This window comes from Oryzias latipes, chromosome 8 (assembly GCF_002234675.1).
Source record: "Oryzias latipes chromosome 8, ASM223467v1".
NCBI lineage: Eukaryota > Metazoa > Chordata > Actinopteri > Beloniformes > Adrianichthyidae > Oryzias > Oryzias latipes.
The window spans coordinates 22,933,202-22,947,473 of NC_019866.2; the positions used below are offsets into that span (position 1 = coordinate 22,933,202).

The 14,272-nt window shown below is 47.5% G+C and overlaps 1 protein-coding gene across 1 annotated transcript; it reads right to left on the reverse strand.

Annotated features, from left to right (window-relative positions):
- Positions 1-1,411: 1,411 nt before the first annotated feature.
- Positions 1,412-12,118, reverse strand: rad23a (RAD23 homolog A, nucleotide excision repair protein). Its single transcript, XM_023957763.1, has 9 exons — positions 11,868-12,118; positions 11,048-11,209; positions 10,747-10,943; positions 8,269-8,312; positions 7,706-7,833; positions 5,644-5,731; positions 2,866-2,996; positions 2,621-2,782; positions 1,412-2,534 (listed from the first exon to the last, which is right to left on the reverse strand). Exons 1-9 carry the CDS (start codon positions 11,931-11,933, stop codon positions 2,421-2,423), a joined length of 1,092 nt encoding a protein of 363 aa, XP_023813531.1. The 5' UTR covers positions 11,934-12,118; the 3' UTR covers positions 1,412-2,420.
- Positions 12,119-14,272: the final 2,154 nt, after the last annotated feature.

Sequence of the window (14,272 nt, forward strand, 5' to 3'; positions counted from 1 at the left end):
CCTGAGCGGTACCTTATCTCCAGGTCAAATGCTGCCAGCTGAGCTGCCCACTGTTGCTCCATGGCCTCAAGCTTGGCGGTGGACAGTTAGCCAAGGGGGTTGTTGTCAGTGAAGAACATGCATTTCTTTCCCAAAAGGTACTCCCTGAAGTTCTCCGCCACAGCCCATTGGAGTGCCAAAAGCTCCAATCTCATGGAGCTGTAATTGATAGGATTCCTCTTGGTAGGCTGCAAGGCCCCGCTAGCATAGGCTATCAGTCCATCCTGTTGCGGCAACAGTCCAGTTCTTTATCTCCTTGGTCCAGTTGAGACTTTTCCTCCGTCTGTCCGGGCTCAGAAGTGGTTTGGACCCAAGGAATCCAACAGTTGTAGTCCGTCTCCTGACCACGATGGCTTTTGAAGCTGTTCCTCCACCGCCATTCCACTCTTTCTGGAAGTCTCCAGGTTCTTGAATCTTGTCCTTTTGATAGGGATCATTGATGGTTTTCTGGATAGTTAAGTCTGAAGTCTTTCCCATATTTAACTCCACCGAGACAGCTGAATGACGTGTGGGGAATCTGTGCACATTTATTAGATTTTTTTAGCTGGTGAATCTCAGTTTCAAACATTCATGTCCTGTTAAATTTGGGCAGATTTCTCAACAGTTTTCAATTTTTTTGAAATTCTGTTCGAAGGCACCATCAGTCAACGCAAAACCAATCAAAACCAATTTGCTTTTTGTGGACGGCCAAGTGACTGCCCGTCACCTCAGAGACATCATAGAGCTACGGGTGTAACGATTGATCAATTTATATACCTGTGATCCAACCAGATCAATGTCTGAGGCAAAATATTCTTCAAAACAAATGATCTTGAAGAAATCCAAGGAATCTGGAAAACTTCCCCTGGAGTGGGTGATGTTTTGGATAAAGATGTCCTGGATCCATTTCAGGTCAGTGAATCGGATCGTTAAAATGAATTATCAGCCCCAATTCCGCCAAAACCCCCCACTTTCTGGTCATGGAGGATGCTCCACCACATGCTGCCAGAATCGTCACAGCTAGACTTCAGGAATGACTTGAACCCCATAGAGCAGGTCTGGGACCAGCTGAAGCAGAGACTGGATGATGGGATCCCCAAGTGACCTGGTAGAAACACCGTGTAGCCCCAGTGGAAGAGTGGACCGCCTCAGAACGACATCATGAGGCCGGTGAGGGGGCAGGGGACGCCGCTGCAGTAAATGCAGGAATTGGCACGGTCCATGTTTGTTCTTTGGGGTAATAAAAAAAATCAAACTAACGCAAAATGTTTCTTCTCATACATCATCAATAATATCAAAGGAACTTTAACATCGCATACTTATTTAGTAAAGACGTGGCGCCGAAATGTTCATGTTCTACGAGGAAACCTCTTAAATAAAAGCACGGAGCCGGTTGCCTGAAAGACTGCTGATATTTAATGTAGCACAGCAGAGTCTGAGATCATGTTGATGCTGTAGGACAACCATCAGTAAGACTGCCTGAACACAGATGCAGCTCGCAGGACGCCGCCTCACAGACCAGGAAGCTCAACGCCAACAGCCTGAAGATCTCTGGACATCAAACCTGCCGCCGTTCTGCACCAGAAAAGTCTTTAGGCTTTTATTTGGGTGACTCAACCCCATCTGTTCCTTTAAATTTGTTTTGTTGCCCCCCCCCAAAACTTTTTTTCCCCCCCAAATGTGATGTCATCACTGTCAGTTCCCGCAGAAACGGAGCGAATTGGCAGACGTGGGGTTGAGGGTCCAGCAGTCGCAGAGCTCGGCTCAGAGAAGGTTCTAGTGGTTTGGGGGGCGTTCGCTAAAGGCATGCATCAGTCCGAGCTCTGCGACTGCCACCGGGCGATTCCTGAGGCTGCAGGTTGCTGGTTGAGCTCCCGGGCGCGGCGAGGCGCTGTCATTTTTGGACGCTCACACGAGGAGCAGTGAGGACGGCCGCTCCACAGCATGAACAGGTCGTCTCCTCCAGCCGGGCCGTGTGGCCTCCACCTGCTCAGGCATGACATGGACATCAGACATGGATCCACACACGCAAGACACGCACTCCCCCCTCCCCCTCCCCCATATGTTCACAAAGCGCGCCTAAAATCAAATTAGAGATCTCCCCTAAACGAACCCCACACATTCCATTGGAATTCACGTGGATTTTTTTCATCTTTCTTCCACACTTCTTCTACGCCTTCACCTCCGTTTGACCTTTACACCCCACCCCCCCGTCTCTTTCCCTCCGAGATGTCCCTCCCCCTTCCCGTCCCTCAGCCCCGCCGCCACCGTTCCAACCCCCTCCCCCGGACAGCTCTCCTCCCCCGGGTAGCTGTACAGTGAATCTCGAGGGGGGAGGGGGGAGTTGCAGTCTTTATGCTGAGGGGAGAGGAAGGGCGGGAGGGGGAGGGGGCAGCTCCTGTTCAGTCGTCCTCCAGACCCTGGTTGAGGAGGAAGTTGGCTGCCAGGTTCTCGTTCTTCTCGCAGGCAAAGTAGGCCTGGATCACGAGGGCTTCGGGGAACCCCAACGCTTTTAACTGTGGGTGGAGGGGGGGAGTCAGGTTAGGGGGGGGTGGGAGCACCCCAAAAGCATAAGCCCCGCCCACCCACGGGTCCCACTCACCCTTTCTATGGCTTCCTTCTCCTGAGGTGTCACCTGGATGTAGTTGACAGGCGCTCCCTCCTCACCTGCCGCCCCCATCTCACCCACCTCTGGGGGGTCTCCTCCCTCCCCCACCGGCTCGTTCAGCATCTGAATGAACAGCTCCTGGTGTTGGCTGATTTGCTGCAGGCAGACGGACAGACGGCTGTCAGCAAACTAACATCTGGAGGACGGCGGGAGGCGCCCTGGGGCTTTGGGACTCCCACCTGTAGAAGTTGGGGGTTCTCGCGGCCGAGCTGCTGGAGGAGGGTGGGCAGCAGGGCGGGGTTCTGCTGGATGGCCTGTCTCATGTGCAGGAACTGAGGCTGGGTGCGCAGGAAAGCCAGCGGGTTCTCCCCTGAGGAGACAACATGAACAGAGAGCTTCAGGAACCACAGAGCTCCTCTGGATCCCTTTGGATGCGGAAATGCAGAAAACAGCCATGGAGTCTGTCTTTAATCAAATCGTTGAGTATGAAAAAGATCGGATTTATTTCCTAGAAAGCGTGCTGATCATCAACGGTCAGACAAATAGATCCATTTGTGTCCAGGGGACCCTTTGAACGTAGCAACCTGGCTCTCCTGTCCCCCATGAAGACTCAAGATAAAACATGGACGGTTGCAGCAACGTCCTCACAGCTGGGGCTCAAGGTCAATAGAGCCAAGAACAAGGTCAACGTAGCAAACGCTGTGCCAATCAGGGTGGACAGCGAGGCGCTGGAAGAGGTGGAAAACTTGGCAGCATCGTCAAGCTGGGCGGTACTGACGCAGATGTAACTGTTGGCATCAGTAAGGCAAGAGCTACATTCCACCAGCTGAAGAACATGTGGGGAGCAACGGATCTGAAAGATGAGGATCTTTAGCACCACGGTAAAAGCCAAACTACTCTACAGCGCTGAGACATGGAGGACTACTGCTAAGCTGATGAAGACACTCCAGAGCTTTATCCAGACCCGCCTCAGAAGAGTCCTGAAGGTGCGCTGGCCTGACATCATCAGCAACCATGAGTTCTGGGAGAGGATGGAGCAGCAACCAGTAGAGGAAGACGTCTCTAATAGACGATGGCGATGTATTGGCCACACCCTAAGGAAACCGGCACCCAGCACTACAAGGCAGGCGCTGACATGGAATCCCCAAGGGAAAAGAAAAAGGGGGAGACCTTGGAACACATGGCGCCGAGATCTGGAAGCAGGGGCCAAGAGCAGGGGGAAAACGTGGGGACAGCTGGAAGAACTCGCTCAAGACCGGTTTGCCTGGTGAGCTTTAGTTTGTCCCAACCGGCAGAGGAAGAGGAGACGCCTTGGTTTTCCTCGTCTGAGCTGGAATCTGGATCTAAACCGGATAGCTCCGACTGCTCACCCTTTTTGTTGCACCGCTAATGTTAGGTTGGGGTTGGGAGAGGCTGTAAGCTAGCAGGAGAGAGTGTAAACAGAGAGCTCTCAAGAACAAAGAGGGGAAGCCCTGCAGAAACTATGTCCTAGAAAAACAACCGGATTTTGGCTAAAAAAAAACCAACATATTTATAACTAAAAGACCACCGGAAATGCTTTTAGAATAGTGGGACTTTGAGGATTCAGAAGAAAGTCACTGAAAGTCCTGCTTCTTATTGAAAATCAGGTGACAGTTTGTCATTTACTTCATTCTTGAGTCTTTGAAGTATTTTCTAGATCCATTGATCGACTTGATCGTGTTTTTAAAGCATCAAATCACTTCTTTTTTGTATATTAATCCCATTGTAAACATCAACTGCAACAAACATCCTTTTAGGCTCAATTGTCTTCACAAAGGCTGCGTCTGAATTCCCTAACCCGTACAAATCTGTGTGGTGCCCTGGAGACGACCACTCAGACTCTCACTGCCGTCTTTTCACGGCCATAAGGCGCACTTCAAGGTTTTCTCCAAAATGTACGGCACGCTTCATGTGTTGAGTGACTTCTGTAAAGAAGACGTAGGAGATGAAAGCATGAGAACGGTAAGCAACCCTGAAAATGCAAAGAGACACGATATGAAGCAGAGTTTGAACTGCAAGCTATCTGCTACGAAGAGGAACATAAGAATAGAGCAGCAGCAGCAACGAGAGAATTCAAGACTCATGAATCCGTGCTTCATGGGAATCGTCTCTACAGTCTCCAGTCGACTGAAGGCAGAAACGCGCAGAGGAAATGAAAATTGAACCCTTTCTAGCAGGTCCGTCTTGGTGCTTCCGTTTTATGAAACGCCGCCGTCTTTCCACCGAGCGCCGACTACGGTGGCGCAGCGACTTCCAGTGGATTACAATAGAAAGCTGCTCCTGCTGCAGTAAAAAGATCGCCCACAAACACATCCAGCCCAGCCGCATCACCACTATGGACGAGGCGCCGCGTCACACTGTCGAATGGCAGACGCAGTTTCACAAAGACTGGGAGGCAGCAGCGGGCGAGCTACGCCACAGTTTATGAATGGATTGAAGAAGCTAGGGCTAACGTGTCTGCTTTCTTCTAGCTTTCACAAAAGCCGGCATCATTCATGAGGAGCCGCACGGCAACCAGACGGACTCTGACGATGACGAAAGGGGAGCTGGCGTGTTGGATAGAAATGTAGCCCAGCTGTTCATTTCAGATACAGAAGATGATGACTTTGATGGATTTTGGATGCTGATTGATGACTAAAAATAAACCAGTTTTGCTTCCGCTTCCTTTTTTAAAACACACACATTTGCATGCGTGTTTTACCGGTGTGTGTTAACGCGTTAAAACCTGGTGCTCCTTTTCTCCATGTTAAATACAGAAAAAGCTCCCATAACGGAAACTGCGCCTTATGGTCGTGAAAATACGATAGTTTTGTTTTTTTAACAGCAAATCTGACGTCACCGGTTTGCCAAACTAAAAAACCTAATCAATAGGAACATTTTATGACAACTTTGTTCTGTGTTGTGATAAAGAAAAGGTGGATAATTCATAAAAACTCATTTATGTACATTTTTTCAAATGACAAATCATTCAAAGGCAATGCATTGTGGTCTCATACCTTCTGCTAGAGAGGGGGCGTCTGTGGATCCAGAGGTGGGGGGCTGCACTGGGGGGTTGCTTTCTTGCACGGGGCTGCTGGGAATACCCTGGAAACACAAGAGCGCCTGTGAGCGACCACTTCCTGAGCTGGACAGCGATGTTTCATTCTGAGGCATCTAGAGTCACAAGTTCGACCTAATCAGACGGCTGGTGCCACACAGCGGATGCGGTTACACGCCTTCATTTCCAGATTTACACCCAGAGGCTTTAGCTGTGGTCTCCACCGCACTCGCAGGTGGACACGGCTGTCTGTGGGGGGAACGTGGGCACACCTGGGGGACCATTTTAACACCGTAGACTGTAAGGCGAAAATGCTCGTGCGCAGTTTTTTCTACGGACGACAGGTCGCAGTGAACGCTTCTACAACACGTGAGGATGAAGCAGGTGAGACACAGGCGTGTCGTCAGGACTTTCATGTCTTCAACCCTCCTCATTCCAGCAGAAAGGAGCCGGTGGTGCTGTTCACGTGACACGTGCGCGCTCCTCACATGCAGCCTGACTTAGAAATTAGACAGAGGACATCCTACAGGCACCTGCGTATCAAACATAGCATGTCGTCAGTGACGCCTTACTGATGACTAGGGGGCCATACAACAGCATCACGTGCAACTTACATCATCCCAACGACAAACTTACCACACGCACGCCAATGGTACCTTCCATTTCATGACATTTCCAAGACACCTGCGTTTCCTTAACCTTTAACACCTACGTTGTCACTAGCGACAAAAAACAACAAAAAACACACGCTCTTGGATTGTTTACGTTACTTTTTAGTAATTCTGACAGAGAAAACGTTGCAAAGCTTTGGCTTTTCTGCATAAACAGTTCAAGAGTGGCGGTAGGCTCCTCGCTACGACTTTCCACGTCCCAGACGACCTAAAACCCCGCAGCACCTGTACGGGTGCGTGTCGCTAAAGCCGCGTTCACACCAAATGCGATTCACGCATCAATGTCCAGACGCCATCTGGGGTCTGAACGTTGGTTCTGCAGCAGCATGTTTTGGGCATCGCAGCGAGTCGAATTAAACTTCAACCGCATGTCAACCAATCAGGCGTGGCGGGTTCAGTGATGCAATCGGGAATCACTGAAAAGATTAGGACCATTATTTTGTTTTGCTTTTTCCGTCGATACAATAATGGAAAGTTCCTCTAATTTGATTCTCATTTGTATTTTTTCCCTCCCAGGACTCATGCGGGACAGCGAGTCGTCAAACTGGGTCAGGGAGAGTCGGGAGCAGCTGTCAATCAGACGCAGCTCCTGCAGCAGACGGTGAAGCTCAGCGTACCGGGAGAGTCTCTGAATGATGTCATGAACCCAGACGTGGAGGCGGGATCACCAATGTTTCTGTAGAAGTCTTTTAAAACACGTAAACCTGATCTCTAAACATCATCCGTGTCTTCCATGCACTGTAAACGGGATATGGAGTCAATGCTTCCAAAATCTGAACCGGCAGCTCGTCTCAGACGTCCATTTATGAACGCGTTCTTTGGATAAACATTAAGCAGCAGATCTGACGCGTCAGATACGCGTTTGGTGTGAACGTCTCACACAACCTCACCTCCTGTTGGTCGGATGTCTGTTGTGTGAATGTCCAGCGACACCAGAGCTTTAGCGCCAGTGTTTACATTCTTTCCACTACCGTAACCCTACGACTGTTCACGCAACGGATTCTGAAGTGGAGAAAATGAGCTTCACACTGATGGGCAACACTTTACAGGACTCAAGTGTTTACACAACCAACAGCCGATTCTGCCGTGGCGGAAACAGCTTTGCGCCGTCATGCAACACTTTTAAAGTTAGAAATGTGTGGTCTATCGGTGCAAAGCCAACATGAAAAGCCGCTTTTGTCCGTGTCAGAATCAGCCGATTCGTGTTGATTCCCTACTAAAAAACAGGTTAATGAAAAGAAGAATTGCGTACGCAGTCGAAGGGTTACGGTAGTGAGAGCATCACACCCTGGCTGGGAGCTCAGAGGCAGCGTCCCATCCGGCAGGTGGGCGGGGCCTCAGCATACGTACAGTGAGGAGGTACTCCACGGCTCTGTGCGGGTTGTTGAAGCTGGCCCGCAGCGCCGCCACCACTCGCTCCCTCTCGTATCCCATAGACATGATCTCCGTCAGCATGGCCTCGTACTCCGCTCCAGTCACTGAAACACAAACCGGGAATCAAACCTCTGTGCAAAGGGGGTCAAGCCTGAGCTACAATCAGTCAAGTTTTACGGGTCAAATAAAGAGTTTCGGGATTTGAATAGTCCAAACATTTCATGATTATTGTGTCAGGCTCCCCTGTTTTAAATGGGAACGGTCTCAACTTGACTTCAAGACCAAAAGGCTGAACGCAGAAGACAGAGGCTCTCTGGCACTTGACTGACAAATGACGTGACTTCCTGTCGCCTCTGCGTGCAGCAGATGTGCTCATAACTGCATCACATGGGACTCCCCATCCCTCTGTGTGACCCCGCAACAAGAGCCAGCTCGCTTTTGTCGCCCTCTAATTACAGGAAGGGTTTGTGTTGTGTTGATGAGAGCAGCAACTGCAGGCGGAGCATAGAGTCATCAGGTGAGGGTTCAGCGTCACATACCCAACGCTGAAGAGGCGTCCAGGCCCTGATTCCCGCCGCTGGAGCTACAAAAGACAAGGAAAATCCTGATTGATTTGAAATCCTATCACGTTATTTTAGCTTTATATACAGTAAAACAAATCCGCCTTAATGTGAAAGACTTCAGACCCTCGAAGAGCTTTATCAATCCAACATTTAAACAGCACAAACGCCTAAATTATTCAACAAAATCGACAAAAAACAACATCAATCCATCCCCTAAACCGGCAGAATCAGTTTTAGAGTCACATGGTTGCTGGAGCCTATCCCAACTACTATTGGGTGAAGGTGGGCTACACCCTGAACAGGTCGCCAGTTCACATTCACGCCTAGAGACAATTGAGATTCACCAATTAACCATGAAGCGTGTTTTTGGAATGTTTTTTGGAGTTCCACACATGCAGACAGAACATGCAAACTCCACGCAGACAAAACCCGGCTGGGATTGGAACCAGAACCTTCTCGCTACGAGGGAGGAGCGCTGGCCACTACACCACTGTGCAACCCCTCCACAAAAACACATTTTAAATAAATTTTAAAAAAAGAAGAAAGCAGAAAAGCCGAAAAAAATCAACCACCTGATTTCAGAAACATGACCATCAGTGTTTTCTACTATAAACAGATCTATTTTCATTCTACAATACTGGCCTTAGATTCTGTGAAGGTTTGAACTTTGAGACTTTAAACAAGAGACAAAAGTGTGAAAATGTTCATGTTTGTCTGAGAAACGTAGACAGGTGTGTAGTGAGAAGCTTTACAGCCTTAAATACCAGAATTATTGTACATATAAAGCTTCATTACTTTGCAGATTTCCTATCAAGGGTTATTTTTAGAATGTAATTCCCAAGATAAATAAGGAATCTTTGTTTTTAAAGTTTATGCCATCTCATCCATCTGGCATGTCCAAAGTCTGGCTCAATGACATGCAGGCTTCTGTCATAAAATATGGGGTTTAGCACCCAAGTGACAGACATGCAACCGAAAAGATCTGGTAGTTTTTCAAAATAAAAATATTTTTCAAAATAAAAGCTAGTTTAGCCTCCACTCAATCAACCCCTCCTGCTTTCACCGCCCGGGTGGTAGCCTCCTGCTTTCCCTCCTAGAAGCCTCCTACTCTGAAAACTTTGGAGGCCCCTGTTTAACAGCAGAGAAGTTATTAGTGATGTCCAGATCTGATCACGTGAGCAGAAATCAGGCCGACTGAGTCGTTTCGCATTGGACTGGAAAAAATAACCCCGATCAGGACATCCCTCTAAATTTACTGAATAATGTTGGATTTTACGTTTAGAAACTAAACGAACTTTAAGCGCTTCTGTCCCCCGAAGTAAATAAATCTATACAGTAAAAGTGTTTTTATGTAGATTAAAAAATTGGACAGATGTTCATTTCACTGAAATAAGTTCCGGAAAAGTACCGTAAATTCCGGACTACAAAGCGCACCCAATTACAAGCCGCACCCACCCATTTTCACGTGTTTAACTACTTTTCTACATACACAAGCCGCGTCGGAGTACAAGCCGCATGTATTAGGCAACATTGTCATCCTGACAAATCACGTCCTGCCTCCCAGAGTAAGTGTGATGGTGGATTTTTTCACGCTGCTTCTAACGATTGCTTTTAACTTGAAAGCTTCATCATATTGCAGTGGCGATCACGTGCACGTTGGGTCTAATGGCACCAAAGGATTCTGGGATGCGGCTGGGCATGCGTGTTTCGTTTGTGGAACCATGACTGAAGTGTCTAAGACCTGAAGTTAGGTCCATGCTGTTTGGCTGCCTAGACGTGTATTGAAAAACAAATGACTTGCCCTTGGTGTTAGATAGAGAATTCTAACCATTCACTGTGTCCGAAAGTACGTACATGGCGGCCGCCAAATAAAACCATAAATTAGCCTCGTCACTGAATAAGCCGCACGGCTGTAAGCGCAGGAAAAAAGTAGCGGCTTATAGTTCGGAAATTACGGTAATTGTTTTAAATATGGTCGATGTTATTCGCAGGCGTTTACGTGCAACCAGCACAAAAACTGATGGAAAAACATGTGGATCACACGAAAACCATGTGGCCCAAATACACATTGCTGCACGTATTTGAACCCTAACCTTACCTGTAACCATAAGCCCTGCCCTAATTACGGTGAAATAGTCACTTCCTTTAAATCTAATTGTCGATTTAAGTAAAAAATGTGATACAAAAGTTAAGGATATTATGAAAATCTTGTAAATGATTTGCAAAGTCATTGTAACTATGATGGAGACGTCAGTGTCTGAATCCCGCAAAACAACAAAATGATGTTTGTTTTTGTTTTGTTTATAAAGAAAACAACAGCCGAACTCACTGCATTCTGCTGAATTAAATGCTAAGTCATCGTACAAACCCGCTCAGATTTAAGTGACTTCTTTCCCCATTTCGTCTCCCTTTTCTACCAGCTGACACCGGCGAGCGTGGCGGTACGCCTGTTACCTGGCGGGCTGCTGTGGTTCTGTGGCTTCGGCACTTTGCTCCTGTTTGGCCTCCTCAGGAGGAATAGGGACAGCTGCAGGGGTGGGTGCAGCAGGAGGATTTGAAGGCGGGGCAGCGGTTGATGTGGAGCCAGAGTCCTGTGCGGGGGGCTTGGGGGCTTCCGGGGCTGGTGCCGAGGTCGTGGCTGCAGGCTTAGCCTAACGTGTTCAGAAAACAAATGAAAACGTCAGAGGAACTGCATCCAGACGCGAGTCCGCTGCACACATAAAAAAAGATAAAAAGCTGGACCATGCAGTCTCACCTTGGATACCATCACTACAACAAAATTCTTCTCATCGATTTTGTAGTCTTTGATTGGCGTATCGTCTTGCAAGATTTTCCCGGCGTATATCAGCTTCTGCCCAGAAACAGGAAAGTTGTCTTTTCCTCGTTCAGCCTCTATCTTCTCCTTCAAGGCCTTGACCTGACACACAAGAGGGCAGACATGATGGTCGGACTACCCGGAGGCAGCCTATCCTCAACACCTGAAAGCCACACCCCAGCCGCCTCCATGCGAAAAAGGCCAAATCTGGAGCACCAGCGTGTATTTTACTTTTGTTAGACATCTAAACAGTAGAAGTTAACCCAATCCATCTAGGCTTCCAGAGCTGGGCTATCTATCAGGAGCTAGGCGTGATTGGCAGTGTCATGATGAGCATTTAGAGCACGCGCATCATCCTTCGTCACCACCAGCGCACTGACTGAGCGTCTCTGATTCACACATGTTGGTGGTTTTACCTCATATATTCACAGCCAAAAAGGCCGCAACAATCCTCTGTCAGCAACTTCAACTAGTGACAACCAGCTTTCAGGTGGCGGCCCAATGACTCTGTTAATTTTAGCAACATTAGCTTGAAACCTAGCTTAGCGAGGTAGCTTCAGCGCGTAAAGGAACAGGTGTGTTCTTAATTTTAAGCATTTTTTGTGTGGCTTAAATGTTCACACAATTCAGAAATTAATTCGATGTGATAAAAGTTAGTTCCTTTCACTGTACCTGCTCTATGGAGCTGTCGGGTGTGCACGCGGAGCTAAAAGACAACTCCGGTGCTGGAAGCTAACGCAGTTAGCTGTTAGCCACTTACCGTTTGTTCGGGGTCTATTTCAATCTGAATCGTCTGCTGCTGCAGCGTTTTCAGAGTGATCTGCATGGCGGCGTCCGGTGTGCTTCAAACTGGAAAAAGAGCGGCGCACTAAAGGAAAAAAAAGTCAGTCTGTGTCTCAGGTTCGCGTTTTGAGTAAGATAACAACTAGCCGAGAAATGTGTGTATCCATGAGCACTCAGCAAATCGCCATCTTTGGTGACAAGTTACGGGCACTCCTGCTTGGAGGCTGTGAGATATCGCGAGAAACCACGAGAGGGCCAGCAGCACAAAAGCTTTAGAAAACAAGCAAGACAAACACACGCGCACAGAAATCACAAGACTTATAACTTTTTAACTATATAGAAATACATTCTGATCATGTTAAGTGCCTGTGAGACTCAAAGTCCCACTTTGATCATCTTTTGATCTATTTTCAAAGCGTTCCTGGTGGTCTTTTAGTGACGATTATGCTGTTTTTAGACAAAAAAATTCAAAAACCTGTGTTGATTTCGTGGACGTAGTTCCTGCAAAGCAGCAGCAGTTCATTAAAAATTCACCTCTAAGTTTGTAGGAAACACTTCTGGTGCGGAGCTACCCAGGCCCCCCTTCCCATCACCCTTCTGTTTACATGCTCTCCTGCTAGCTTACAGCCCCACACAACCTAACATTATCAGTGCAACAAATATTGGTGCTGACCGGCTTTGAGCCAGACGCCAGCTCGGACGAGTAAAACAAAGATGTAGCCTACATGGATCTGGTCTACAGGCGGATGCATCAAAATGCAGCAAAGCAGTGAGTTTGTGGCCCCGCCCAGTGTATTTTCTAGGTCACAAGTATCCGTGTCACAGCTACAAGCTTTCTAAGATGGCATTTTTTTTGTCTGTTCCAGATTCACAAAACTTTTATACACATCATGTTCTGACCCATCCCCTGGGGGAGCGGTGACACAGCTGTGCTCGGGATCCCCCCCAATTTGAAGCTGAATTTTCTTTATATGTGTTCTCCATTGTCCGAAAAATGCCACAAGAACAATTTAAAAACCCCACTTTCATTGGGGTGGGTCTTTGAGTCTGAAGCGACGTTTACAACGCCAAATCACTACCAAATCCGAGTCCCTGATTGGTCAAAGTTTGACCTGGTTAACCTTTCATCACACACAGTCAATGGTCGCAAGTTTTGAACACAAAAACCTATAGCTATGCGTGATGCGAGACGCCCAAAACACGCATTTACTTAAACTTTGCATTAGAAGGAGCCACATAACCATAAACTTCATCGTGCTGTAAACTTCTTTTATTCATCATTGGGTATAATATTAACTCACTCTTTGTTTATTTCCTCCTGATTCAGGCACAGTGGATATCTGCATTCACACCTGGAGGGCCTTTTTTCTGCACAGCAGACTTTAATGCCACTATCACACGACCAACACAAACTGGTTCAAACGAAAGGACTTTGGTGTCAACGTGTGTCAATGAAAACCTAGGAGAAAGGGATTCTTTGGGTATCTGCTGCATAAAAGAGTTTAGGAAGTGATTTTAAAAGACAGAATTGAGCACTTTGAACATGATTTGTGTGTCAAATTGTTAAAAATTGGATCTTCCTTACTCATGTGGGAGGAGCTACTAATAAACTTTAATTTTATGGGGAAATTGCTCTTTATGGAAGGTGGATAAGGGTTAGAAAACATCGTGTTTATTTATTTTGGAGAGTTCTACCACAGTGCTGGTAATCACGTCTCCGTTTCTGGGTTCAGGAGATCACTCAGAGACTCGGTGAGCTTCACCATCTGCTGCAGGAGCTGCATCTGAATGACGGTCGCTTTCAGCGGGACTTCCCAACCGAACTCCACAGAAGTTCCAGCAGGAGGTGCTGGACCCCTAAACCAAACCCAAAAGTGGACCAACTGCAGACCCGGCATGATCAGGATGGTCAAAACCACGTTTCAAGCATGCTGCAAATGTATCACAGGACCGACTGAGGAGAGCGCTGCGTGTCCCTTCTGCTTTACCCGGTTTACAACCACCACTGACAGCAGGGAGGCTTTAGGTCCCATTTTTAAAAAACAAATTGTAGGACCTCACCTGGATTTGAACTCTCTGTTGAGACACTGATGATGAAGCCATGAGTCTTCATTGTGTAACCTTTAGTCCTGCTATTATCACCTGCAAAAATCGCCCCTTTTTGACATAATGAGACATTAAAACAAAACTTATCTCAGTCTCTGCTCTGTACCTGACCATGTACCTCGTCTCTGCTCTGTACCTCGTCGTGTATCTCGTCTCTGCTACTGCACCTGGATGTGGATCCTGTCTCCGTATCTAGAAATATCAACAATACTTTCAATATGGAATACAATGACTTAAATTATAAAAGTCTGTCGACTCAGCTGCCTGTAGAGATTT